Raw genomic sequence first — 26,396 nt, forward strand, 5'->3', positions numbered from 1 at the left:
CCAAGCCGGAGAGTATCTTCAGTGATAGCCAACCCTGTTTCCTTGAGAAGATGCCATAAGGATGTCTACATAATGAGCCAGACACCAGGAACTGGATTTTTAAAGTTCCCAGGATTTGCTGGTGGGAAGGGTGCATTTGTTTACCTGTTTACATGGCTGCAGAGCAGCAGAATTCAAAGGGCTGGCCAGAGTGGCTAACTGGGCATTGTGGGAAACAGAGTTCAATAAACTCCACAAAAAACCTACTGTAGTACACAATGCATAGTAAAGGGAGGGGAAGTGACAAAAGTTTCTTGCAGAGGTGAAAGATTTTTGTTGCCAAAACTGGGCGCTTGTTGCGACTTTTGTTGAGTAGCAATGTGAACATTCTCTGGGTTTTGTCATCAAAAAGGTTTTTTTGGCAACAAAACCTGCTGACAGAGCCTCAGATAAGGAAGCATTCATCTGTTTATCCCTATCAGTGCCAGCGATAAGCTGCATTCTACTGACATGTTAATTTTACTAATCCCCTAAATCATAGTTCTGTAAAATGAGATAATAATTTAGAGGACAAATCACTTTGTAAACATACTTAAAGAACATTTGTAGACTTTTTAGAAATACTTCTAGCACCAGTTTATTTTTAGAACATACAACTAGAGTTCAAGAGTGGACAGCAAATTAACAATGAAAAAATAATTAGAAGAATACTGCTAGATTTTCTAACAAAAGAATGTATGCTTTTAAAAAAAAAAAAAGCGACATAAAATTACAATCCATGCAGAGATACTGTGACTTTAGAGTCCGATAACTGTGAGACATTCAGTATGAAGTAATAAAAACTCAAGTGTATGTAGCATTATGTGAAATATGAATGATAAATATGAAGAACTAAAATGACAGATTAATCCACATGCCTTGCTGTTTGTAGGGTAACTGTGCCAGAAACAGTCTTCCTCTTGGTATTGGGGGAGTGAGGGAACTCAGTAAAAAATGAATGATACTATCTGCTGTAACAGAAGAGCTATGATAAAGGGGATCAATGTCAGTAAATACAAAAAAAAATAAAGATAATTAAAAGTATTTGATGTATATTAATCAAATGCATTGTCTGCCCTTCTTTTGAAGTAGCATTGTGGTCTTATGAAAAAAGCCAATTTGAATGGGAAGGTGTACTGTATGAATTTATTGGGTTCTCTCTACATATGATTAATGCATTGTCTGCACCACCATTGTTCTTCCTGGCAGAATATTACAGGTTGTTGATTCATCATATATAAAAACAATTAATATACACTAGATGAAAAACTGTATGACCACTGGCTTATTTGTCCACTTAACTACGTTTCTCCTAATTTGCTTTTAATATAAACATGCATTCTCTTCTCCCATTTTCCTTTCCTGCCTACTTTTAAAAAATATTAGAAAGAAAAGATTGGTGCAAAACATTTTTGTTAACCTCAGCCTACCAGGTACTTTCAAAGAGCTGCCAGGTTTTGCAGTGCTTGACTGCATTGATAGCTAATCCTTCAGATACATATAAACTGATATTCCCATTTCCAATTATAACTTACAATGACATATCTTAACTAAAGTGCAATGACACTGAGAACAGTTAAACCGCACCTGTGAAGAACTGAAATATGGAACACAATTTCATGCCCTCCAAAATAATGAAATATTGATGAAATAATAAAAATAATGACCATGAAATTCCATTAAATAAAAAGTTTGATTTTTCTGAAGGAAGAAGCACTGAGCAGTGGGATATCATATGCCTGAATTAAAACATTTAAGCAGAGAGAGAGTCCACCAAGCTTTCAAAGCAGTAGAGATGTTGAATACAGGAAAAAAAGAAAGTCTGATCCAAAATCACGGGCTGGCTTGTGTGAGAAGTTTTGTTTAAACTTGGACACTGGAAAGCATGAAGCTATAAAAAGCTGGGTTTGCTGTGATTAATTTTAATGCTTGTTTATTGCCCGAGAGAAAACTTCTGCTACAAATATTTGTCTGACATCTATTCTTCTTGTTTTGACTGAAGAGAACATGGGTTACAACTTACTTAGTAAATAAAACTTAACTTTGCAGTATCATGAACAGGTATTTATGAATTGTTCACATCAAACGCTGCTCATGAGAAAATCAAAGGAGAGAAAAATATGAAATGACAGCTGGCAAGACATGCCCTGTTATTAAGGTAAAGGATGCAAAACAACTCTAGTACTCAAACAGCGCGCACTCACAAATTTTGAAGGTGTACATTTCCCAGCTTGTTTATACAGCTGATTTTGGGTACGTCTACACTGCGGGACAAAGTCAAGTTAAGATACGCAACTGAAGCTACGTTACTTACGTAGCTGAAGTTGGAGTAGCTTAACTCGACTTTTGGTGCTGTCTACCCAGCAAGAAGTTGAAGGAAGAACAATCTTCCTTCGACTTCTCTTACTCCTCGTGAAATGAGGGTTACAGAAGTTGGAATATGAAGCCGATTATTTTGAAATAAGGATTTCCTGTGTAGACTTGCGCTGTGTTATTTTGAAATAACATAATTTATTTTGAAATAAGCATGCTGTGTAGACATAGCCTTTTAATCCTGTTATTAAAGAGATAGAATACTGTTGTCTTCTGAACGTCAACTTCTTGCCACGTAGTCACTATTCATTGGCATCCAATCCCAGAGACATTCCTCAACTTTTCCTCCACTGGTACATGTCAATATTGAGAGAGATTTCCTCCAAACAAACATTAAATATTATTTATAATAGAGTGAAGGAGGTACTGACTGGACTATAAAGACAGAACATTTTGATTATGTGGAACAGAAAAGACACACACTTTTTATAAAAATCTGATATTCGCTTCAAGAGTAATAATGACCACACTGTATCTTAGTAATATGACTTAACCAGACTTCAGCATTGTTTGATGTCCTAATTTGTTTTCTTTTAACTTCATTATACCATTTATTTTTAGATCATTGTGAAAATATTTTAATCCTATGATCAATAAAGAAACAGTGCTGTGGTGGGAAAGATATGGAAGAACAAAACCTGGGACACAGAAGTCATGCAATTATTACAATTATTAACTGAAAAGATGCTAATTCTGTAACCCTCAGTGGCACATTGTGCAACACTGTTACCTGGTGCCACAGTTGCTGCCAAAAGCCCTAAGTCCAAAAACAGGAAAGGAGAGAATTAAGTGTTATTGCCATTTCCAAGAATAAAGTACTGTACAGTAAATGACTTTAGTCACTTGCTAGGTAATAATTTCATGGTGTTTCCTCAGTAAACTACAGAAAAGTGAATTGCTGCTGGGATCACCACAGTTCACAAAGCAAACATGCTTGCCAAAATGCTGCTTCACCATGGGTACTGTACAAGTAAAAGTGGAATGGAAAAGAAGCCATTATTTGAAATGAACAAGGGCTAATTTCACTGTGATCATATCAGGCAAACTGAGTATTTTCATTTAAAGTTCTGAGGTACAAAATGGCTCATAGAAACCACAGGAAAAGGAAACAGCATAACAGGACAAAATTCTGGCTATGACTTAAGCATCAGTGTGGCATATGTTAACCCTTAGCATGCATACACATGCCAGTGTAACACTGATAGGGTATGTCTACACTAATTCATTAATTCGTGCTAGGTAGGCAAATCAGGGAACCAGGGTTGCAAATGAAGCCCAGGATTTATATAGCCCGGGTTTTATTTGCATGTTCCTGTCTGGCTGCCATTTTTAAATCCCCCTTAGTCCAAATGAACTGCCCATGGCTACACGCGGCAATTTAAAGTTAATCCAAACTAAGTCCTTAGTTCGGATTAACTGTTACTCCTCATTCCACGACAGTTAATCCGTGTAGCCGCGGGCAGTTCGTTCGGACTAAGGGGGATTTAAAAATGGCGGCTGGACGGGAACATGCAAATAAAGCCCGGGATATTTAAATCCTGGGCTTCATTTGCAACCCCAGTTCCCTGATTTGCCTACCTAGCTCGAATTAACGAGCTAGTGTAGACATAGTTTAGACCAAGGGAGTCTATGGGTAAGTGAGCAAATAAAATTAAAAATTACAAAAAATAAGTAAAGAAATGTTTTAGTTCTTTTCATAAAGCATTAATAATGTAGAAAACGCAGAGATGTTCAATAAATATTTCTCTTCTGTATTTGGGGGGAAAACAGCTTATACAGTTTCATCATATGTGGATAACAATATTGTTTCCATCCCATTAATATCTCAGGAGGACATTAAAGAGAAACTACTAAAATCAGACACTTTAGAATTGCCAGGTCCATACAGCTTCCATTGAAGAGTTTTAAAAGAGTTAATTGAGGAGCTTGCTGGCCCATTAATATAGATTTTAAAGTCTTAGAGCAGAGGAGAAGATCAAGATGACTGGAATAAAGCGAACATTTTACCAATGTTTAAAAATTACATCACACTCTCACTAGTCACCCTTCCCACACCACGGAAATTTTAACTAATTTAGGTTTGATGCATACACAGCTCAACCAAGTGAGTGTTGGCATAACTCTTCATACTGACAGCTAGTCAGGGAAATGGCAGGGTGGAAGATTCTGGACTCCATATAAACTAATGACTTGGGCAAATGCGTATATTATGCTGAGAAATTTGTGTGGGTGGCAAAAGATAGCTGCATGTTGCAGTGAGGGGCTGTGTGTGTGTCCAGGGCTACCATGTGTGCTGATTATATTGCTGTGTGGATTGTTTAACTAATTTTTGCTGGAGGCTTGTGTGTTGATTTGAATACGGGTTATGCTGGAAAATTTTGGTTGCTTTTTTGTTGATTAGTGTGTTTTACTTGGAAAGTTGGTGTTCCTTTGTGTGGAATGGATTGTGAAAGGGAGTTACTGTTGAGTCGTATAAGTAACAAATCAATCCCTAAAGAATTGTGGCAATTAAGTCAACATATCTACCATCTGTTCAGTCTCTCTCATTTCACTGACTGATTATGACCAATGAAAATTAGCTGTTGAATGAGGGTGGTATTTCTTTGACTTACCTCCCAAAGCACCACAGTGTAGGACTCTGGCCATAGAAATGTCTTTCTGGTGTAGATACATACACATAATTTGCTGCGATTACCAGTTTTATAAATGCTTGCATGGATGAACTGTACAATGCTTATTTCTTTTGTAAGCCAAGATATGGTGCATCAAGATTACAATATACAATTTGCACTCAGTAGTTAGGTTCAAAAAGTTAACTACCATACATGTAATCTAGGGATGTTAGATATTGTGTAATTGAATAGTCATGTAACTGCAAGAAATCATTAAAAACCAGCTCACTGCGCAGATAACCTACCTGCCATCCTGTGCTGCTGCCTCTGATACAGAGGCAGCAGTGTGGAGTGGCAGCAGGCCCTGTCCACAGGGGGGTCCAAACTCACAGCAGCCTCCCCTGCCACCCCCGGGAAGGGGGGGAAGGTAGCACTGCAAAGCTGGTGCTGGGGGAAGCAATTTTTAAGCTATCTTACCCCAGAACTGACTCCTGCTTCCCACCCACCCCCACTACCTTTGTAGGAGGCAGCAAGCGGGGAGAAGGCAGGTCCACAAAGCCAGCACACCAGGGGAGCCTGCTTGAAAGCCTGCTTTCTGGGTGTATTGGTTTCAGCCTAGCCCCCTCACTCTCTGCACTGCTTCCTCTCTATCAGAGGTAGCAGCAAGGGACTCAGGTGGGCAGGCGGATCCCGTGCTGTGGGGACCCTGTTTAAAGCCAACTCCTCACGGGCAGCAGTTCCCCCACCCCTTGTTGCCTCTGATACCAGGCAGCAAGGGAGTGCATATAGTCAACAAGATTAACTGATAGTCCTAGTCTTATCAGTTAATCATGTAGTCAACCACAGGTTAACATCCCTAATGTAATCCCTGGGAATTCAACAGATTTCACATACAGTGGAGTCCGGATTATCCGTCACCCAGTAATCCGACACTCCACTTTATCCGACTCTGCAGCTCCCCAGGAGCTGCAGGGTCGGATACAGCGCGGGCCGGGAGAATGGCCCCGCATGCTGCCCTGTTGCTCTCTTGGAGCAGCTGCCGCCGCTCCTGCCTGGAAGCAGCCCCAGCAGGAGCTGCAGCAGCTGCTCCTAGAGAACAATGAAACAGCTGGTGCCGCTCCTGCTGGGGACGCTTCCTCCCGGCAGAAGCGGCATCAGCTGTTCCGTTGCTCTCTACAGTAGAGTCCCTATCATCTGACATATTCGGTAATCTGACCATGTGTCGGTCCCATTTAGGTCGGATGATAGGGACTCTACTGTATATCTTGGGATAAATAGTTTCTACCAGACTTATCCCCTCAAGGACTTACACTACAGTGATTATAAGGATTGTAATAATAGAATCACAGAATATTAGGACTTGCAGAGCCCGCAAAAGGTCATCAAGTCCAACCCCTTACACTCATGGCAGGACAAAGCACCATCTAAACCAGTGGTTCCCAACCTTTTTTATACCGCGAACCAGCAACTCATTCACAAACTTTTGGTGGACCGGTAACATTTTATTTCCGTATCTGCATATTCATTAAGGTAATTAATTGTAAGAAGGCATGTGTTATTTTACATTGCATTTGTACACATACATGTTGTTGTAACGGATCAGAGTTTGCAGATATCTGCAACACTAAAAAAAATTCACAGAAAGAATTCCCCTCTGGCTGCTGGGTGGGCAGCCTGTCCCCAGGGGCGACTGGTGCCTGCAGAGGGAGTGGCGCAGGGAAGGGAACCCACAGGGGCAGGGGGCATGTGGAGCACCCTATTTAGCAAATGAAATTTTGTCAGGGACATAGGAACTGGTGCCCCCAAGTGCTACCACCAGTCACCTCTGCCCTCCCCTGCTTCTACCCCATGGGGTGGGGGAGCTGCCACTATATCTCGCCCTTTCCTTCTGTACATCCTCTGCCCTGTATGTCTCCCATTCTCAGCCAGGATGTTCTTGCTACCCCAGTCTCCCCTCCCCACATCTCCCCTTTCCCTCCCTCTGACCCCCCCCTCTAAGTTTCCCTCCATTGCACCCCTGCTTCCATCTAACCCGGAAGTCTCCACTGAATTCCCCCAACCTCCCTTCAGCGCCTCCTGCATTCCCCTCCTGCCCCACCCTCACACATCCCTTTCCCCCCTCACTCACCTTATCTGCCCCCGCCCCTCATCAGCCCCCTTCTCACCGCCCCCAGGGCTTGCTTTCCCTACCCCACAAATGCTGGGAGCTGGTGTCAGGATCCTTGGACCCCAGGCAGGGATCACAGCCAGCTCTGCTGGGAGCAGCCTGGGGCCAAACCCTCCCCCTACAGCCCTGGGGAATTGCTCCCAGGTGAAAGACTCTCTCTTACCTGCCCCCAAACACTGCCCGCCAGGTGCTGGCTAGGCTAGGGGTGCTGCCCTGTGGATACTCTGACCCTGCTGGCAATTCCCCCTTCCAGCTACAGCCTGGGCCCCTGATAATCTCCTGAGTTGTCATTATTTCCCTATTTATATATGGGCACTCTATTTGCCCTTTTCCAGTTTTAAGGAATCTCTCCTGTCTTCCATAACTTTTCAAAGATAATAGCCAATGGCTCACATATCTCCTCAGTCAGCTCCTTGAGTAGTCTAAGATGCATTTCACCAGACCTTGGTGACTTGAGGACATCTAACTTGTCTAAGTAATTTGTAAGATGCTCTTTCTGTATTTTAGCTTCTGAACCTACCCCATTTTCACCAGCATTCATTGGCATCCAATCACCACCAACCAAGAAGTCATTAAGCCCCTCTCTGTCATTTCTACATTTTCTATTATTGTACTTTGTCTTTCATCTTCCTCTTGATTCTAATATATTTGTAGAATGTTTACTTTTTACCATATATGTCTCTAGCTAGTTTAAACTTATTTTGTGGCTTGACGTTTCTAATTTTGCCTATACATACTTGTGTTATTTGTTTATATTAATCCTTTGTAATTTGACCTAGTTTCCACTTTTTGTAAGTCTCTTCTTTATTTTTAGATCATTGAAGATCTCATGGTTAAGCCAGGATGGTCTCTTACCATAGCTCCTTTCTGTCCTACACGGTGGAATAGTTTGCTTTTGTGACCTAAATGTCTCTTTGAAAAACTGTTATCTTTAATTTTTTTCCTTAGACTTGCTTCCATTGGGATCCTACCTACCAACTCCCTGAGTTTGCTGACGTCTGCCTTTTTAAAAATCAGTTATCTTTACTTTTGTTGTTCTCTCTCTTATCATTTCTTAGAAGCATGGACTCCATTGATCACTTTCATACAAGTTACATTCCATTTAGAATCATGAACTCCATTTCTCACTTTCACCCAAGTTACCTTCCATTTTCAAATTTTCAGCCCATTCCTCTCTATTTGTCAAAATCAAAACATGTCAAGACATTGTAATCTTAGCAATATTTAAGAAATTTGGAAAGACTGACTTTGTAGTAGGTCCTTAATCTTTAAATTTATACCATTTAAAAGACTTAAGCCTATTTCTGGACAGATTTCCTGCAGCTGGATTATTTTATCATCACTTCTCTATCATAGAAGGATACACTAAAAGGCTTGTATGACAAAATCAACAATGATCAGTTGTACATAAGTGCAGCATAAACGTAACGTTCCATTTAAAGTAACAGAATTGTTAACCTAGATCAGAGGTGGGGAACTTTTTTTGGGTTGGTGGGTACTGACCCACAAAAAAAATCACTCGGGGGCAGCACACAAGTGAGAAACGCAAAAAAAACCTCACCCTCGCTGATGTGGCCCCCGACTAAAAATGAGAAAGACATTCCTTCATCCCCCTCCCAGAGCCTAGGGGAGATCAAGCCTAGTAGATTTAGTGTGTTCCAGACCCATGCTGGGGCAGTGGGTGGGTGCAGAGTACCAGTGCAGGGGGGCAGGGGGCTAAGCCTCAGGGGATGGCTCCAGGCAAGCTGGGGGCTGCATCCAGCACTCAGGCCTGAGGTTACTCACCCCTGCCTTAGATTTTTTTTCCCTATTTTGTAGGCTTCTATGTTGACTTCAGGTACTGTTAAAAGTTAAAGCTGCCACATGTAGATTCCTAACTGTTAGGAAATGTATTCCAGTGCATAACTATGGTAGGGAGATTGTAGAATTTCCACCACCGGAGATTTTTAAGAACAGGTTAGACAAACACCCATCAGGGATGGTCTATATAAAAAATAGTCCTGCCATGAGTCCAGGGGACTAGACTAGATGACCTTTCGAGGTTCCTTTCAGTTCTATCACACTATGAAAAATGAATCAATAAAATAAAATATTTGTAAATCTTGAGAAAAAATAAACAAATATTTTGACTGAAAGAGATACCAAGTTGATTCTCTAAAAAACTTTCTAGCTTTAGCTTATTCAAAGTTAACATAAGATTGATGGTTATTGTGCTCGTGTACCATTTTTTCCCCTCAGTAAAGGAAGCATTAATAAGTGTGAAAGAGAGAGGGCAGTGAAAAAGACCATTCTTTGACTAGGACTGATGCATCAAGCAAATCCTCCATTCTTAAGCAAAATGTAGAAAAGGCTGATGTTGTTCCTTCATGGAATGATTATATCCATGACAGCCTGATGACACAAGACAGACATGGTAATGTCATCAGTGGGAGAGAGTCAACAGTGATAAATAGCAGAGCAGAGAACTGTTTTTAGAAGGAATAAAAAAGGGCAAGGCAATCATTAGTTTGTGTGGCAAGGTTAAGAAGACAAAAAGTAGAGTGAAATTACTGACCAAAATCCCAAGGTATAACATTGAAGCAGAAAGACATCACCATGTATTTATCACAAAATCCTACAGGATAGATTATGGTAACTCATTCAAAATGAAATATTTGTTCACTATGTATATCAACCAAATAAATAGGGCATTGAGTCAAAAAGAAATACATAACTCCCAAACACTGAAGTTGTGTCACATTATTTTTCATTCAACAGATTGCAAAATATTCCATGTCAATTAATTTAATCTTTCTATACCCTATCATATCTCAAAGGGCATAATTATATAGGATATAATCCTTGCCTTGTTTCACCTTCAATAGTATCATGCATGCTATCTCTTCATGGCAGTAATAATGCTTATATAGTTGGTAGTCATATTAACAACTAGTCAGAAAGTTAAAAGTTACTATGAATTTCCTGTTTTCACTTAAGCAGCCTTGTCCTGTCTAAACTCCCTTATTTTGCTAATGAAAAGAAGTGTGCTTCACCTGCTTACAACTAACCAAATGTTTTGAAGGCTAGGATTTTGTTTTTTAATTGCTTTACAAGTTGTCAGATACACTTCTCTGGAGATCTGGTTCATTCAGGGACTAACGCACAGCCTTGATCAGAGACTAAAAGTTATCTCAAGTGAACAGTAGGCCACAGAGACCTTTATTTTTTTCTAGTGGGGGATAAAGAGACATCTATGAGCAGTACTTACCCTGCTGACTTCCTTAGGAGTCGACTCATCTGTGAAGAAACAAAGCAAACAATTAGGCATGCTTGGAAGGTTCTAGAATGAACAAAGAAAAGGTGTTGTTCTTCAAGCAACTTTTGTACTATTGTACAAAACTTTCTCTGATTTAGTTCATTATTCTGGTTTAGATGGCTGTTTTTACTCATTATATTTTTAAAAAATGCAACCGTATTTGGAAGCCAGTTGAGACGAGCCATTAAAATATACAAGTAGCTGCCCAATAACTAAAGAAGATATAACTAAGGAAGATAAAATTCCACACCTAGAGCTACAGCAATAGTCTGATTAAATGGATGAGTTTTGCTGTGTCCCTTATACTTAAATTAAAGCTCTAATACAGAATCTGGGGAAGTGAGTTGCTACCAGATCCACTGTGCAACCCTAGACACTGAGGGCTTGATTCTGTTCCACATGAAGCCAATGGCAATACCCCATTTACTTCTTTGGGTGCAGCAGCAAGCCATAGTGACCAAGAGCACATTGATAATGTGGTCTTGTATAACACTGAAAAAAGATGCACAAATTATAGGAATATATTTAATCTTCCATTTTTAGCATACATATAGACTATGCTGTTCCTTTTTTGAAGTCTACATTTAAAGTTATAAAGAAAGATATAGCAACACAGCATATCTTTAAAGGTATAGTGCAACATTTCAGAACGTGAACAACGGGAAAGCAACCATACAATAAGAGACCTTCTGTCACAGAAATGTAATTAAGAACCTACAACCTCATGTGTCTTCTGCTGCATAACTATTTCTTATAAGAAAACATGGAACAATCTGTATTTTTCTATATTTGATCCAACAAGCTGAAGCATTACGTTTTAGACATTAAATCCAAATCACAAATGGATTTCATCATATAATTAGGTCATATCCTTATTATTGGAGCCTTTATTTATACATATTTGCATGCATCTGCGTAATGTGGATTTTCAAATACTACATCTCTGCCAAATGTGGTCATAGTAATCCTCCCTCATAACCACAACTGCCTTTGGACACACCATGGACACGCTTTGTTCGCCTGAACAAGATTCACAGTCTAACACCCACTATTAAAAGAACTTTTAAAAATCTGTGACAAATAGTTCTTGAAGAAATTTACAATAAATATTTGATATCATTAATAGTGTTCATTTCCCCAAATTTATCTGAACAGGTTTCATTTTTTTCTGAATCAGAATTATGCCTTACCTTAGTTTAAAAAAAAAATCTTACAGTAAATATTCTATGTGCACGAAGTATAGGGACATGCCCAGCTAAGCCATTTTAATTTGTCTGGTTAAATACTTATCAGTGGACCCCAGGCATTTCTTCCCCTCCCCTTGCTGTACCAGAGGCAGCAAGGGGGAGGGAGCAGGAGCTGATGTCAGTGAGCTGATAGAGAGGCAGTAGCATGGAGGGTGAGTGGTGTAGGCTGGAGCCAATTCACATGGGGGAGCTGGCTTTCAAACAGGCTCCCCACACATGCTGGCTCCGCCTGCCCCCCACCTTGCTGCCTCCTACAGAGGCAGGATCCAGCATTGCGGGGAGGTGGCTTAAAAGTCAGTCCCACCCAGCACCAGCTCCTCTATCAGAAGCAACAGCACGGGGGGGGGGGGGGGGGGAAGGGGAGACTGCCACAAAGCAGCCTCTGGCCACAGCGAGCCTGGACCCGCTGCAGACTGAGGCTGCTCCACGGCAGCAGCCTCTCTCTATGAGGTGCTCAGACCCCCCCCATAGACAGGGGCTGCTGCCACCCCGCGCTGCTGCCTCTGATAGAGAGGCAGCAGCACGGGGTGACAGGGAGATTCCTGGGAGTGGGGCCAGGAGCTCACAGGCTGCTGGCCCTGCCCCCAGGGACTATGGAATAGTTGGGTAACTACTAAGATTTCAAACCATTACGTGACTATTCAGTTACATGACATCTAACAACCCTATGGATCGGTCCAATGTGATTGCCCTTGCAATCACAGTATAATAGCATTGCAACACATAATTCTCCCTATACCTCCAAATGATATTTAGAACATTGATTAACCAAATGCCACAACCCTAATACACAGCATGAAAAGCTAAAGAATTTACAATTTAAGTTTATCAATAAATGGATACAACAAACAGAAGGAGAGGAGGAGATGACACACACAAGGTATTAATAGAGTAAAAAGGAGCAGTCATGACACACTAGCTTCCTAGTTACTGTTTTTTTGGGAGCAGAGGGGCATGCATCACAATGGTGAGTTTTAAGGAGGAATTTCAAAGAAGGGGTTTCAGATTTTTTCCTCTCTGCTTCTCTCAGTGGCAGCAGTAGGAAAAGCACAATGGTATCTGGGGTTACATCTAGACTGCAGGCTTCTTTCAGAAGATTATTTTTTCCCGGAAGAGATCTTCCGAAAAAACGTCTTTAGAAAAAGAGCTTTCACACACAAAAGCGCATTGAAAAAGCGATCCGCTTTTTCGAAACTGAGCGTCCAGACTGATTGGATGCTCTCTCGCATAAAATGCCACCCTGAACCACTTCAGCCATGGCGTTAGGTCAGCAGTTGCTTCTGGGTGCTGTTGCCTAAGGCTATCTGAGACATGTGCTTAAAGGGACCCCCCTGGACATCCATTTCTCAGGTTCTGCTGCATGCTTGCCTACCTCTCCAAGGGACAGAAAAGCTTGTGCAGTGCGTGCTTTGGTTGCTCAGCTTTTGGACAGCATAATATTCTTTTTGCTATGGAGCCAGAGTTGCTTCTGGGCATGTGATGGCCCCACACTGCCATGCTGCAGGTTCTGCAGCAGTTTGTGCAGACTGTCTTGACAGTCCTGCCCCAGCTTGACTCCGAGCTCCTCTGTGTGTCCTTCTGCCTGGATGCGGGAGCAATGCCCTTGCCATCGCACACCACGGTAGAGAGATGATTCTGGAGGCTGGACACCAGTTCCAACTAGTGCATGATAGAGCAGTGGGACAACCAGCAGTGGCTTAATAACATCAGGATGAGGAAGGCCACTTTTTTGGAGCTGCTTGCCTGGTTCGCTCCTGCCCTCTGACAACGTGACACCCACCTGTGGCCCGCTTCTCCTGTGAGACCCCTGGAGAAGCAGGTCGCCATCGCCATCTGGAAGCTCACCACCCCAGACAGCTACCAGTCGGTGGGCAACCAATTCGGCATGGGGAAGTTGACCTTCGGGGCCCTCCTCATGGAGATATGGCATTCTCAGGCTGCAGTCCCTGAAGGGGAGGAAGTACTAGAAAGGGGGAACCTTAGGAAAAAGTGTGGAGATGGCCTGAGAGTCGAGTGAAAGCCCCGTGCCTGGGGGGTTGTGCCATCCTACCCTCACACAGACTTTCTGCTGGGAGGGGCGGGGGGGAAACAACCTCAACCGTGGTGTGCGATGCAGCTCTCTGGGCTGGCTTCCTGTCACAAGGCTTGTCCTGGGTGCCTGCTGCTTTAAGAGGTGGCAAGAGACAGAAACTACAGAGTTGTGATCAGTATGGACAGAGTGTCCACTAGGGCACCTGTATTATTTCCTGGAGGCCTGTTCTTTCAAAAGAAAACCCTTCTCCCCGACCACACACGTCTTTTTCCGAAAGAGATCTTTCAGAAAAGGCATTCTTCCTCATAGAAAGAGGAGTACCACTGTCAGAAAAACACAGTCTGTAGTGTAGACATACCCTGACAGAAAGCAGAGATTGAAGGCTCCATGCCAAGCAAGAGGTGACAGAGCAGGGCTAGAACAGTGTTACTCAACCAGTGGTACGACTACCCTTAGGATTACTCGAGAGAGGTCTGGGGGCCACATCAACACAAGTAAAATTTGGGGAAAACTGAATTTTTGTTTTAAGTTTTACAGCACTTTATTATTTTTGTACTTTTTACACCCAAAAATTTCATCGCTTTCCCAGCTACAATCAAGTTGTTTAAACCAATGTGCTGCAATGGTAGAAAAAAACCACAACTTGTCTCTCTAAAAACTGTAGGTACTGAGGGTACTTATAATTTTTTTTACGGGTTACTTCATAAAAAAAAGTTGAGAAACACTAGGCTAGAGCATCAAGGGCCTTAAAAGCACAGTCGAGTTATTTATTTGATATTCATAAATGCCTTCTTCCAAAGTCAACTGAAGTCAATAGAGCATTTTTACTGTCTTTAATGGACTTTGGATCACGTCCAAAGTCAGCAAGTTTACTCAACAGACATGTCCCAAATGGAATTGGACTCAGCGTTTAGTATGTTGAGTTTCAATTCTTCCAAACTGAACTACATGAGAATTTTCTTTGCTGCTCAGTATCATCTGAACATACTGGCACATTAAAATTCCAACTCCCAGTCTCCCTAGAGAAAACATGTTGTTCCACACAAAGTCAGTCACTGAGGTAAAACAGTCCCCAACAAGTGATTCTGTAATAAACTGGGCTCAATTCTCCCCTACAGCTGAAAATCACTTGGCATGAGCAGAGGGCGGGAGATGCAAGCTTGCTCCCTGATGTTAGCCTATCTCTGATAGGATTACAGCATCCTAGGAACTTGGTTCCTTTATTGAGCACCTGGACAAATCCAATTTACAGAAAAAACAGGAACAACTACTTCTTTGACTCTGTGACAAATGGCACTTTGACATGAAATAAAATACAGTAATTCCTCATTTAACACGTACCCGTTTAACACGTTTTCGTGATAGCACAATTTTTTTTTTTTAGGGAATGTTTTTTGAATTACATGACCGTCCCCGGAATAAAACGATTTCCCCAGCTGGCCCGATGCCAGCGGCTGCGCAGGGCTTCCCCCACCTCCCTACAAAGCGGCGGAGGGTTGGCCGCTCGCTGCGCCATTCCCCAGCGACCCCCCCCCCCTCGCCAGACGCAGTACAGGTCCCGGCAGACCACCTGCCCCCACCCCAGGCTGCTACCTCTGATAGAGGCAGCAGCGTGTGGGGGGTGGAAGCACAGAGGAGGCTGCTCCAGCAGCACTCCCTGAGGACAGAGGATGTCCTCCCGCAAAGCAGACCCTGGCCACAGCAGCCTGAGTTGGCCGCGAGCAGAGGTAGCTCCAGCAGCAGTCCCTGTCCGCATGGGGTCCCAGCTCCCTGCTGGGACCTCCACAGACAGAGGCTGTTGGACCTGGCACAAGCCAGGACAGAGCAAGCCTGGTTCAGTCCCAGCTCATGCCAGGTCTGGAAGTGACCCCCGCTGTGCCTCTGCGTTTTAAATGCAAGCTCTTACTACATTTAAACTGCAGAGCTGCAGTAGAAGTAACTCTTGGACCCAGCACGAGCTGGGATTGAGCATGCCTTCCCTTATTGACTAATTCAGAGAATCATGAATTGCCCATTTCAGTATCTGTTAACTCTGAAGCATAACAACAACAAACTAATTGACAACATTGATAATTGTTGTTAAAATGGCAGATCATGCAGGAAAGCCTGCACATTCTATAGTGAGTGGTTTCTCATTTTGGCGTATCAAGCACATTGATCTTTTAATTGTAAACTGAACTTGGGAGAGTATATCGACTTTATTTCTACCTCTGTGTCTAGCATCAGGGTGTAACTTAAGATGTCCTATAACAGTGTGGAATCATTAACCCAAGCACTGTGTAAAGAATCTAGGGAATTTAGTTCCTGCATTACATGAGTTGATAACGTCATCAAAGAATCTAGGGAATTTAGTTCCTGCATTGCATGAGCTGATAACGTCATCAACTGTTGCAGGAGCTATATACATATGTCCTGTTGTCCGGATATTAGAGCCCACTGGGATGTTACTACAGTCTGATTGGCTATGGAGAAAAACAAAGCTGATAATCATTCCTGCTACCATTCAATATGTATATAGATGGCAATTCCCAGAAGAAAAACCCACCTGGCTCTGAAGAAACCATCTTCCTGAGTACTCTTACAATTAAGTAGGCCGCATTGCTCATAGCTGTATACTCTTAACAATGGCTCTTATTAGGCACCTTCAATTAGTTAGAGGAGCTGTTTCTATCACAATGCTGAAAAATGTGCAGCTGAAACAAGGAGGTATGCCATTCAAAAAACTTGCAATTGGACATGTGTCAGTCTTAAAGCAGAGCTCCTTCACTTAGGCTGGCACTTGAATTACAATCTGATACATTTCTTTGTTAATCCAAGCACAATCCCTTCTTGATTTCACCAAAATTGGCGGGGTAGAAAATGAACTGGAGGAAAAGAAGAAACTGTCAATGATCTTGTGGGAGATAAAGGCACTATGAGAAGGCCCAGTACGACTACTCTACACACTATAAATAGTAATGCCTGTTGTCTCTTTTATATCACTTTCCAGCAATAGATCTTACAATCTTTAATGTATTTACCCTCAAAATACCTCAGCGAGCTAAGGAAGTGATATATTTCCCCATTTTACAGATGGGAAACTGAGGTACAGAGAGTTTAAGATACTTGTCCAAGATCACACAATAAGTCTGTGGGAGCAGGGAACTGAGGTTAACATCATGCAGTGAGGGAATGATAACAGTTCAACTACAAAATGGGATGACTATAACCAAGTTGCTATCCAACCCATTAAAGCAAAGGCTTTAACCTTTTCCGCCTTCATATCTCATGCATTTACTTTAAAAAAGCCACATTATCATCATACCCAGGAATTAATGATGCTGCAAAGAAGGTGTGGGATGGCGGGGAGGGGGGGCGGGGATGTGCAATAACAGGATCTCAGCTTTAAGTGATTCTCAATGTGACAACTTAGAACTCCTCAGCCTTAGCATGTGTAACTGTGACCAAGATCTCTGCATAGAGCACCACAAGTTTGTATTAGCATTTTGGTAATTAAAGACAACATCCATACAGAAGAACATTCAGTTTTAACTTGTCTTAGCAAGACAAGAGAGGAAACAGAGAAAAAGACTGGAGGAAGGAAGGGAAAAAGTATCCAGAAGGTAGTTATAGGCAGGGCCAGTCCTAACCAATTGGCAGCCCTAGGTGACCGCCCAGCTTGCCTGTAGGGTTGGCAGATGGTTTAAAAAAAAAACCAACACACAACACACACACACCACTGGACAAAAATTTGGCAAGGGTGAAAAAAAAAGGTTGGGGAGGATTCGGGGTGTCAGGCCAAAATGTGGTCGCAGCCCGCCCCTAAGATCGGCTCTGTCATCAGCCCCTTGAAAATGGCTCTGGTTATATGTATGCAATACAACCTCAAAGTTACTACAATCAAAGTTACGAATTGTCTGGTCAACCACACCACATTTGGAATTGGAAGTACATAATCAGGCAGCAGCACACACATGCACAGATATAGTACTTTCTGCATTAAACAGAAACTTAGAAACTTAGAAAAAAGGGAAAGCAGCCATTTCTATTGCATAGTAAAATTTCAAAGCTGTAGTACATCAATCTTCAGTTGTAAAAAAACAAAACAGCATTTTGTTCAGAGTTATGAACATTTTAGCATTATGAACAATCTCCATTCCAATATGTTCATAAATCTGAGGTTCTACTTTCTTCTTCTTTCATATGGTCTGGGTAGTAACAACAACTACAAATTTATATCTAATGGTACATCTACACTGCATGCTTATTTCAAAATAAGCTATTCCAGAAGAAAGGCTCCAAAACAGCTTATTTCGAAATAGCACATCTACGCTATAGGGAAGCCTCAAAATTAGTCTGAGACAGGCTCCTCTAATGTGGCTGTGCTATCTCAATTTAGAGCCAGAGGGAACACTGGAGAGTAATTTGTCTGAACAGCCCTGGGAAGGAGCTATTTTGAAATAGCAACAATGAAGCATCCACACTACAGCTATTTCGAAATAGCTATTTCAGAATAGGCATTATTCCTCGTGGAATGAGGTTTACAGAAGTTGGAATAAGCCATCCGTTATTTTGAATTTATTTCAAAATAATGCAATTGTGGTGTAGGCGCTTGCATTGTTATTTCGAAATAAGGTCAGTTATTTCAAAATAATTGTTCTGTGTAGACACACCCCAAGTTTGATACCTAGCACATTGACTCAACTGTAGACAACTGAATTTTTGTGATGCAATGATGTCTTATATAAAGTAGTTTAATGGCTAGTGATAGAATAAATATTAAGGTACTATAATCCTGCTGGCCACTCTTCTCTGTTTAGCAGGAAGAAATGGTCTTTTACCATTCGGTAAAGATGCATCAGGCAGACTGTTTGTGTCTGTATCTGATATCAAGACTGTCAGGGCTGCTCCCCACTCTGGTACTCTGATTGCAGAAGGTGGGGGCCTGCAAGAGACTTTAAAAAATACCTTGTCTCTACAGGCTTCTGCTTAAAACTCACCAAAGTCACAGATTCCCTGACCTTATGCAGTATGCTGCCATCACCCAGGTGCAAAAATCCCTTTCAGAACCCAAGGAGACGCACTTGGGAATTTCTTCCTATAGGATTCACCCAAGCTCTTTAACCTTCCGTCAGGAAAGGGAGCTTGAAAACAAATTGAAATTTCTTAATAGCTGTCCTTTAGTCTCAGGTACATGCACACAGAATCTCCTACCTTTAAGGACACAGGAATCAGATCATAGTCTTCAAAAAAGTAATTTTTATTAACAAAACAAAGAAGATATATTTGGTAAAGCATACTTGGTTACTAAGGGTGTGTCTAGACTACATGCCTCCTTCGACGGAGGCATGTAGATTAGCCAGATCGGAAGAGGGAAATGAAGCCGCGATTAAAATAATCGCGGCTTCATTTAAATTTAAATGGCTGCCCCGATCTGCCGATCAGCTGTTTGTCGGCAGATCGGGGGAGTCTGGACGCGATGCCCCGACAAAGAAGCCTTTCTTCATCGACACAGGTAAGCCTGGTTTCACGAGGCTTACCTGTGTCGATGAAGAAAGGCTTCTTTGTCGGGGCATCGCGTCCAGACTCCCCCGATCTGCCGACAAACAGCTGATCGGCAGATCGGGGCAGCCATTTAAATTTAAATGAAGCCGCGATTATTTTAATCGCGGCTTCATTTCCCTCTTCCGATCTGGCTAATCTACATGCCTCCGTCGAAGGAGGCATGTAGTCTAGACACACCCTAAGTGTTGCAAAGCAAATGAAAAAGGCAAATTAAAAGCTACTCCAAGATTCAGTTTAAAAACTTCAGTTTATGAGGGAGGAGGGGTACATAAATCAGCACAGAAGAGTTCCGTCAAACTCAAACTTAAATAAAATAACTTGATTGCATCTAACTAAATATTTCCTGTTCACTTACATATCTGTTGTTCCAAGTTTCAGTCCTTTTCTTTTGTATGGATATCACCGGAAAAATCCATGCCCAGTTCTTGCTCTGCTCACACAAAGACTGAAGCAGGCAAAACCTATTTCAATTCTATTCACTTTCTTTCCTGGCTCCCTGTCAACATTTTCTGGAGATTCTTGGGGAACCACTGTGTCTGGTTTTACCTTATACAGGTAGCTTAGTTAGCTGAATTGCTGGTATGTCTAGAAAAGGGATGTACCTCTCCCACCCTGTCACGGTGTATGCCCCTGACATGGGTCCCCCTTCTAGGGTCCCGCGTCTCGGTCCCAGCCCCTCTCTCCGGGCATATGCGGTACTAGAGTCCCAGGACAAAGTCCAGGCCCCTCTCTCCGGGCATATGCGGTACTAGAGGCCTAGCTACGGGAAAAAGCCTCTCCTTGCCGGGGTGTTTCCCCAGGGTGCGGAAAGAGGTGGTAGGGGGACCCGGGCCCTCCCTCTCCACAAGGTCCCAGCGCAGGGCCCTGTAGGTGGGGACTCTTGGTCCTGCCTGATTGGTGGGGAATCCGGCCAATACACATCAAGCTGCGTTATGAATCCCTTGCCCTGGGCTGCTTCCTACGACCCTGGCACCCCTATGGTCTGTCTGCATGAGCGGCGGTCCTTACCGGGGCCAGGACTGGCAGCGTAGGTGATCCAGTTCCTCAGGCGGGGTTGGCGGCCGGCTTCTCTCCCGGAGCCCAGTGAGGGCCCTCGCTCTGACCTGAGCTGTTGCAGGAACACCGGGTTTGCAGTCTGGGCCCTTCTAGCCTCCAGCTGCCCCTCCCTTTGCCGGACTCCCTCTGACTTTATATGCTGGCTCTGCTGGGAGCATGCCCAGCATGCCCAGCAGGGCTGGAGGGGTGGGGCTCTTTCAGCCAGCTGGGCCTGGGCTACTCCCAGTCCTTCAGTGTGGGGCCTATTCGCCCCGTCACACACCCATTACAAAGGCAGAAAGGGATCAGAAGGGTCCCTTGTGATTCAGCATGATCACACTGTTACTCTTAGAAATCATTAAGATATAAGTTGTGTTGTAAAGATATGCTAAATAATTAAATGTTTGTACTCAGAGGATATTACATAGAAGTTTTGTGTTAGAATTAGACTGGATACCTTACGAAGGCAATTATACACCCCTTTTGCCTCTGTGAAGGAATTAATTAGTTATTGGGGGAGTGAGTAAGTGAGAAATGTGAGCGCTAAAGGTTATCTTAGCATCCAGATGGCCAAAGGAGGAGCTGGAGGCTCAGGGGTGCCACAGCACTATCAAATGGTCCCATTGTAAAAGGAAATGGGTACAGGATAGATAGACAGCCTTGAAGTTAAAAGCAAACACCCCTAACTAAGATAATGCAACTCAAAACAGAAAGGAGGTACCAACATACTGATACCAAGTGACAATGAAAAACAACATCCAGATAAACAAAAAAACTGATTGTTACAGATTAAGAACTGATACAGCAGAATGTATAGATCTGAATGGGAGAAAAGCCCTCAAAGACTGGAATGCCTAAAATAATTCTCTGGGTTTTGTCTTGTTAAGAGTGGAGCATCGGTCCAGACCGACAGAAGCCCAGCTTCTCCCTCAAATTCAACTCAACTGGTCACTGAGTGAATATGAGCAACAGACTGATAACTTTAACAACAACTAGATGGTGCATATGTGTGACTATGTGGGTACACTATATTCATATGCCAGAATGTTACACTGACAATAAATGTGGTGTTTTGCTTATCCCCCTGAAAAAGATTTCACATAATTCTTACAAGTGTAACACAGCACTGATCTGGTGAATATCCTTCAGGCCACCAGCAAAAGAATGAAGGGGACACTCAGACATGTTATACTCCATCGTTTGTACTTAGTGACCACAGTTGCTTACAGGTGTTTGTCTCATTTTCCATTTAAAGATGCTTTGTCCATATCTCCCATGAGATGTCCTGATGCAATTCAATCTGCACCAGTCTTTCTGACACCAATCAAAACCTGATGGTTCCCCAAAACGATCACCACTGAGTTCTTTGTTTTGAGTGACTGATACAGTCCATGTGACTTCCCATTGGGCCACATCATTGAAGTTGGATGTAAGGGCCTTGATATAGCTCCATAGAGGGATTTTAATCTCATCTTTGGAGGGTTTTGTAGGTCATGGAGCAGTGGGACCCTCATGTTTGCATTAAATATGATTAGGAAAGCAAGATGTCTGAGTAGTTCTTCTATTTTGTGGAGGCGGGATATGTGATAGGAGCCAGTCAACTGTAATTCGGACGTATAGCACAAATCAAGCTACTTGCTGAATTTGTTCCTGTTTTAAAATATTTTGTGTAAAGCAGGAACCTTAATTTTGGAATTTCCTGATTTTTGTGCTTTTAAAATTTCATCCTTTAAATAAGTAATTTCATGATACATGATATAAACTTCTATTTTACAGAGGGAGATGATTCTCTTACAGCTGCACACTGGTAGACTGGTAATGAAAAAGCCATGGTGCTAAGCAGTCTTTCAGTTACTCAACCACAATTTATCTGATTGGTATATTGAAGAGAGTCCTACGCTATGGCTACACTATAGACTTTTTCCGAAAGAGGAAATGCAAACGGGAGGTTTTTGTGCCAAAAAGTGCTGCGTAGATGGCACCTTTTTGCGCAAAAACCCCCTTTATCTCAAAAAGGATCAGCAGAGAAAATGCAAATGAGAGTGTGACATATGCAAATGAGCACTCCATTTGCATTTCCTCTTCCAGAAAAAGCTTATAGTGTAGCAGTAGCACTAGTAAAATGACCAGTCAATTGTAGTAGACAACACATTAGTAACAACAGTACTGTAGTTTCCTTTTGGTGTTAAACCGCTTTCTGTTCTGTGTAGAAAAAATAATGCAATACCGTATTTGTTTCAGATGCATGGATTTAGGGCTGATATGCTCAAAAGAAGCCTTGGTGGGGAGAAACTACAATATGAACAGTCAGGTCAAAGATAGCCATATTTTTATCTCATAAAACTCTATGGAAATCAAAGGGACTTCTGGGATATGAGTCAGGAGAGATTTTTTCCCCAGAGGTGGGGGAAGAGATGAAAGAAAGCAGTAGAAATCTAAGCTCCACCCACAAACAATGCACACGTGAGATATCAAAATGACATGCTGTTCAAGGTAGATTGGTTATCTATTAAAAATAAGATTGTGCATGCTCTCTGAGCTCTCCTGGGTCCCTTGAGTTTATCCTGCTTATGTTTAGTCATCGATGATACAATACCCTCATGACTTAGGAGCATTTTTCTAGGAGTTGTGACTAGACAGAGTCAAGTGAGACCATAACATGATTTTTCACTGTGTCTTTGTACAGGGGAACCACAGTGGTTGTAGCTTTCTGATCCCGAGCAACTAACTCTGTCATCAGTTAGAACTGCTTCAAATGACAAAGGAAGATTGGACACCATATTATTTATTATTTACATTACAATAAGTCCTAGCTAAGACTAGGGACCAATTATTATGGGGGCTGTACAAACATTATGTGAGAGAAAAGGTTATGTGGGGTCATTAAGGTTGCCTGACATCCATTTATAGGGCCCTGTTCTATGTTGCTTATAACTTTGTCAAACTAGCTGTCTGGGCTGAAATTTTCCATGCAAGATTACTGACTCAGGCTGATCTTTTTTTTAAACTGTCAACCGTAACAGTTGAACCATTTTAGAGAACAAGGCTAGTGGAAAATACATTGTTTTGCTCATGTTTTGAAAAGTCCGGTGATCTTTTATTTGTACAGCTCTAACTCCCCCATGCTAGGAAGTTACACACAAAATAAGTACAGTGAAAGTTTATTAATATTGTAAAGTCCAGCACTCAAAGGTTAAGAAACATCATATTTAAAGTTTACCTATGCATCCTTAATTAGCCCCCCCAACCCCCTGCTTATGCAAGTTGATACATGGATGGACCTGCTACACAAACACATCCGACTGCATAGTGAAGGAGACTGTTGCCTGCAGGACCCTGTCCTCCTTAGTTGTGGCAGCTGGAAGGTGTGTAGTGAAAGAGACGGGATTCCAGAAAGAGAAAAGGAAAAGGAAGTTTCATGGCTGCCCTGGAAAACTGTATTCTTTTCTCTGACTCAGCCACAGTTTCTAGGTGATGCTATGCAAATTACATAAACCAACTTTTCACAGGTGGCGATTAATTGTGCGTTCTTGGTTTTCTGGATGTTAAAAAACATAAGACCCTAGAGTCCGAGTTGCAGAGGTGCTGCACACTCACAACTGCAACTAAAGTAAATGGGAGTTCTCAATGAACACAAATGTATTGCATAAAACTAAATACTCTGAAAAATCAGGCCCTAGGCATCTCAGATTGGGTATCCCAACTTAGTGGACCTTTTAACATTAGACTCTCTGTGCCTCAGTTCTGTATTTGTAAAAGAGGAACAATACCTATTAATTTCACAGGGGTGATATGAAAAATACATTCATATTTGTAAAACGTTCAGATAATATAGCAATGAAAATCCCAAAAGAAAAATAATTGCCTTCATAGCAGAATTTGAACAGTGTGCAGAAAATGGGGTTATGAACTATAAGGAGAAAACAAAAAGTTGAGGAATTGTTCACTGAATATGCGCCATCCATCCCATGCACTGAAAGAGGCAAGGGACCTTTGGAAAGAATAGTCCAGGATCGTGTAATTAAAGTCCATATCAGAATGCATACATACAGGGGTACTGAATTAAGTTTGCATAGGCAGCATTAACTCTGGCACTTCTGCAACCTTATTATCGTGCTTTTAATGTAATATGGGTGTTCGTATTACAGTAGGAGACTGTATCTACCCCAATTTTGCTTACAATCTAAAGAGACAAGACAAATGGTAGGGATGTAACAGACAAGCAGAGCAATCATTATGGGTTTGCCTTCACGGTGCATTAGTCCACACAAGAGGGTCTAAGCTCTAGTATTGCTCTTATGTGTTGAGCACTAACTGGCCTGAGTGGACCCTGGTGGTGTGAAGCAGAAGTTTCCTGGAACAAATTTTGCTAAAGAAAAGCTACTTAAGAATCACTAGTTTAATGAAAGCAACATCTCAACTAACAATATCCTTAACAATTTTGGCAACTACCTCCTGCTCCTAAGAGCCTGAACTCACAGAAATAAGTACAAACACAGGGATGGGAAAAAAGAGTAATTGTAAGCAGGCCTGTGTATCAGAGCTCTGTAATGGTGTGTCTAGACTACAAGGTTTTTTCAAAAAAAGTGGCCTTTTTAAAAAAAAAAACTTCCCCTGCATCTAGACTGCCGCCGCGTTCTTTCGAAATTAAATTGAAAGAACGCGGCGTGTTTTTTGAACGCAGTAAACCTCATTTTGAAAAAAGGCATTCTTGAATGCAAACTGTGCTTTTTCAAAAAAAAGCATCCAGACTGCCTGGGTGCTCTCTTTCGGAAAAGCAGCTTGGTTTTTCAAAAGTACTGGTTGTAGTCTAGATGCTCATTTTCAAAAGAGGCTTTTTCCAAAGTATCTTTCAAAAAAACCTCTTTCAAAAGAGGCTTGCAGTCTAGACGTAGACCAAATGTCTTCATGTCTGTTTTGTGTCAGAAATCAGGACTAGTTAAAATTACAATAACTACCCACATTGCACCCCCACTGTGTTGCTGAACGAATGGTTTACATATTGGTTGATTATATAACCCACAGGGTCAAATAAAACCTGCATGTACTCCAAGACTTTACACTGTTGGATAAGATTCTTTATTCAAGAGATACTAGGGGGCTGTGCCCCCTGCTCATAATGTTCACTAATTCCCCTTTTTCTGGGGGTAGCCAGCCCCAGCTCTTTTCCCCCAGCCTCTGGGAGTGGGGGGGTGGGCCGACGCTGCACCAGCTCTGGCTCACTCCCTCCAGCTGCCGGCGAGAGGAGAGGAATGGAGGCAGGACACAGAGTGACATGATGACATCACTCTCTCATCCCACAGGAAAAACTTTTTATAGAGAGAGATTACTTAGCACATGCTAGGAGACATATTCAGAAGCTATTTAGAGAAGGCAAGTCATGCAAGTTAGTGTGCAAAAATGTAAATGAAATTGGGTGTCTAATTTTTGCTCTCGGTTATCACAGCCACATGCACAAATTGGATATTTATGTGCATGAATGACCTGATAATTCTCTTTCTCTGAGTCCTTATCCACATGTAGGGATGAAAAGGTCAGGCACTGCTTTCTCCTCCCTCAAATCCTGAGTGACCCCTCCTTAGCATATGGCAAGGGTTAGATTCTAGACTACATACAAAGAAGGCGGCAGGCCTGAGTGGCTGGGACATTGCCATGAGGAGTTCTCACCTCTGGCCAGAAGCTCTATTTCAGGGACTCTGAACCCAAGTGGGCCAGGTGCATTGGCTACACTCTGTGTTTTTGAAGCAGCAAAAAAAGGATTTGGCACTATAATAGGAATATGATGAGATAGTCCTTTTAGAAAGTCCAATTTCAAGTTGGATGCAAATATTTTTACTTCAGTTTTACGTTTTCCTCTTTGTTGACTGTTACGCTGCTTCTCTTTACTACCCATTTTATTTTTTTTGCCATATTTTTACCTGTAATTGTTAAAACATTAAGGGAATGAAAAAGATTCCTGTGACACGAGAATTAATGAAGTTAATATACCTCTGTGAAGTTGTTTCAAACTTGCAGCTTCCACTGCTCATCAATCACAGTAAATGAAACAGATTGAGGAGCTTTGCTAATTGGC

The 26,396-nt window shown here is 42.1% G+C and overlaps 1 protein-coding gene across 13 annotated transcripts in view; it reads right to left on the reverse strand.

Moving 5' to 3' along the window:
• The window catches only part of PDE10A (phosphodiesterase 10A), a 562,198-nt gene that overhangs the window by 88,430 nt on the left and 447,372 nt on the right, over window positions 1–26,396 (reverse strand). For all 13 annotated transcript variants that reach the window (XM_075924600.1, XM_025179482.2, XM_075924597.1 and 10 more), the window contains one exon: window positions 10,418–10,446. Coding sequence is in view for 3 of the 13 variants with exons in the window: in XM_075924593.1 (XP_075780708.1) it covers window positions 10,418–10,446 (29 nt within the window). In the remaining 10 variants the exon portion in view is untranslated. The remainder of the gene's footprint in view (window positions 1–10,417; window positions 10,447–26,396) is intronic.

Source organism: Pelodiscus sinensis, chromosome 3 (genome assembly GCF_049634645.1).
Source record: "Pelodiscus sinensis isolate JC-2024 chromosome 3, ASM4963464v1, whole genome shotgun sequence".
Taxonomy (NCBI): domain Eukaryota; kingdom Metazoa; phylum Chordata; order Testudines; family Trionychidae; genus Pelodiscus; species Pelodiscus sinensis.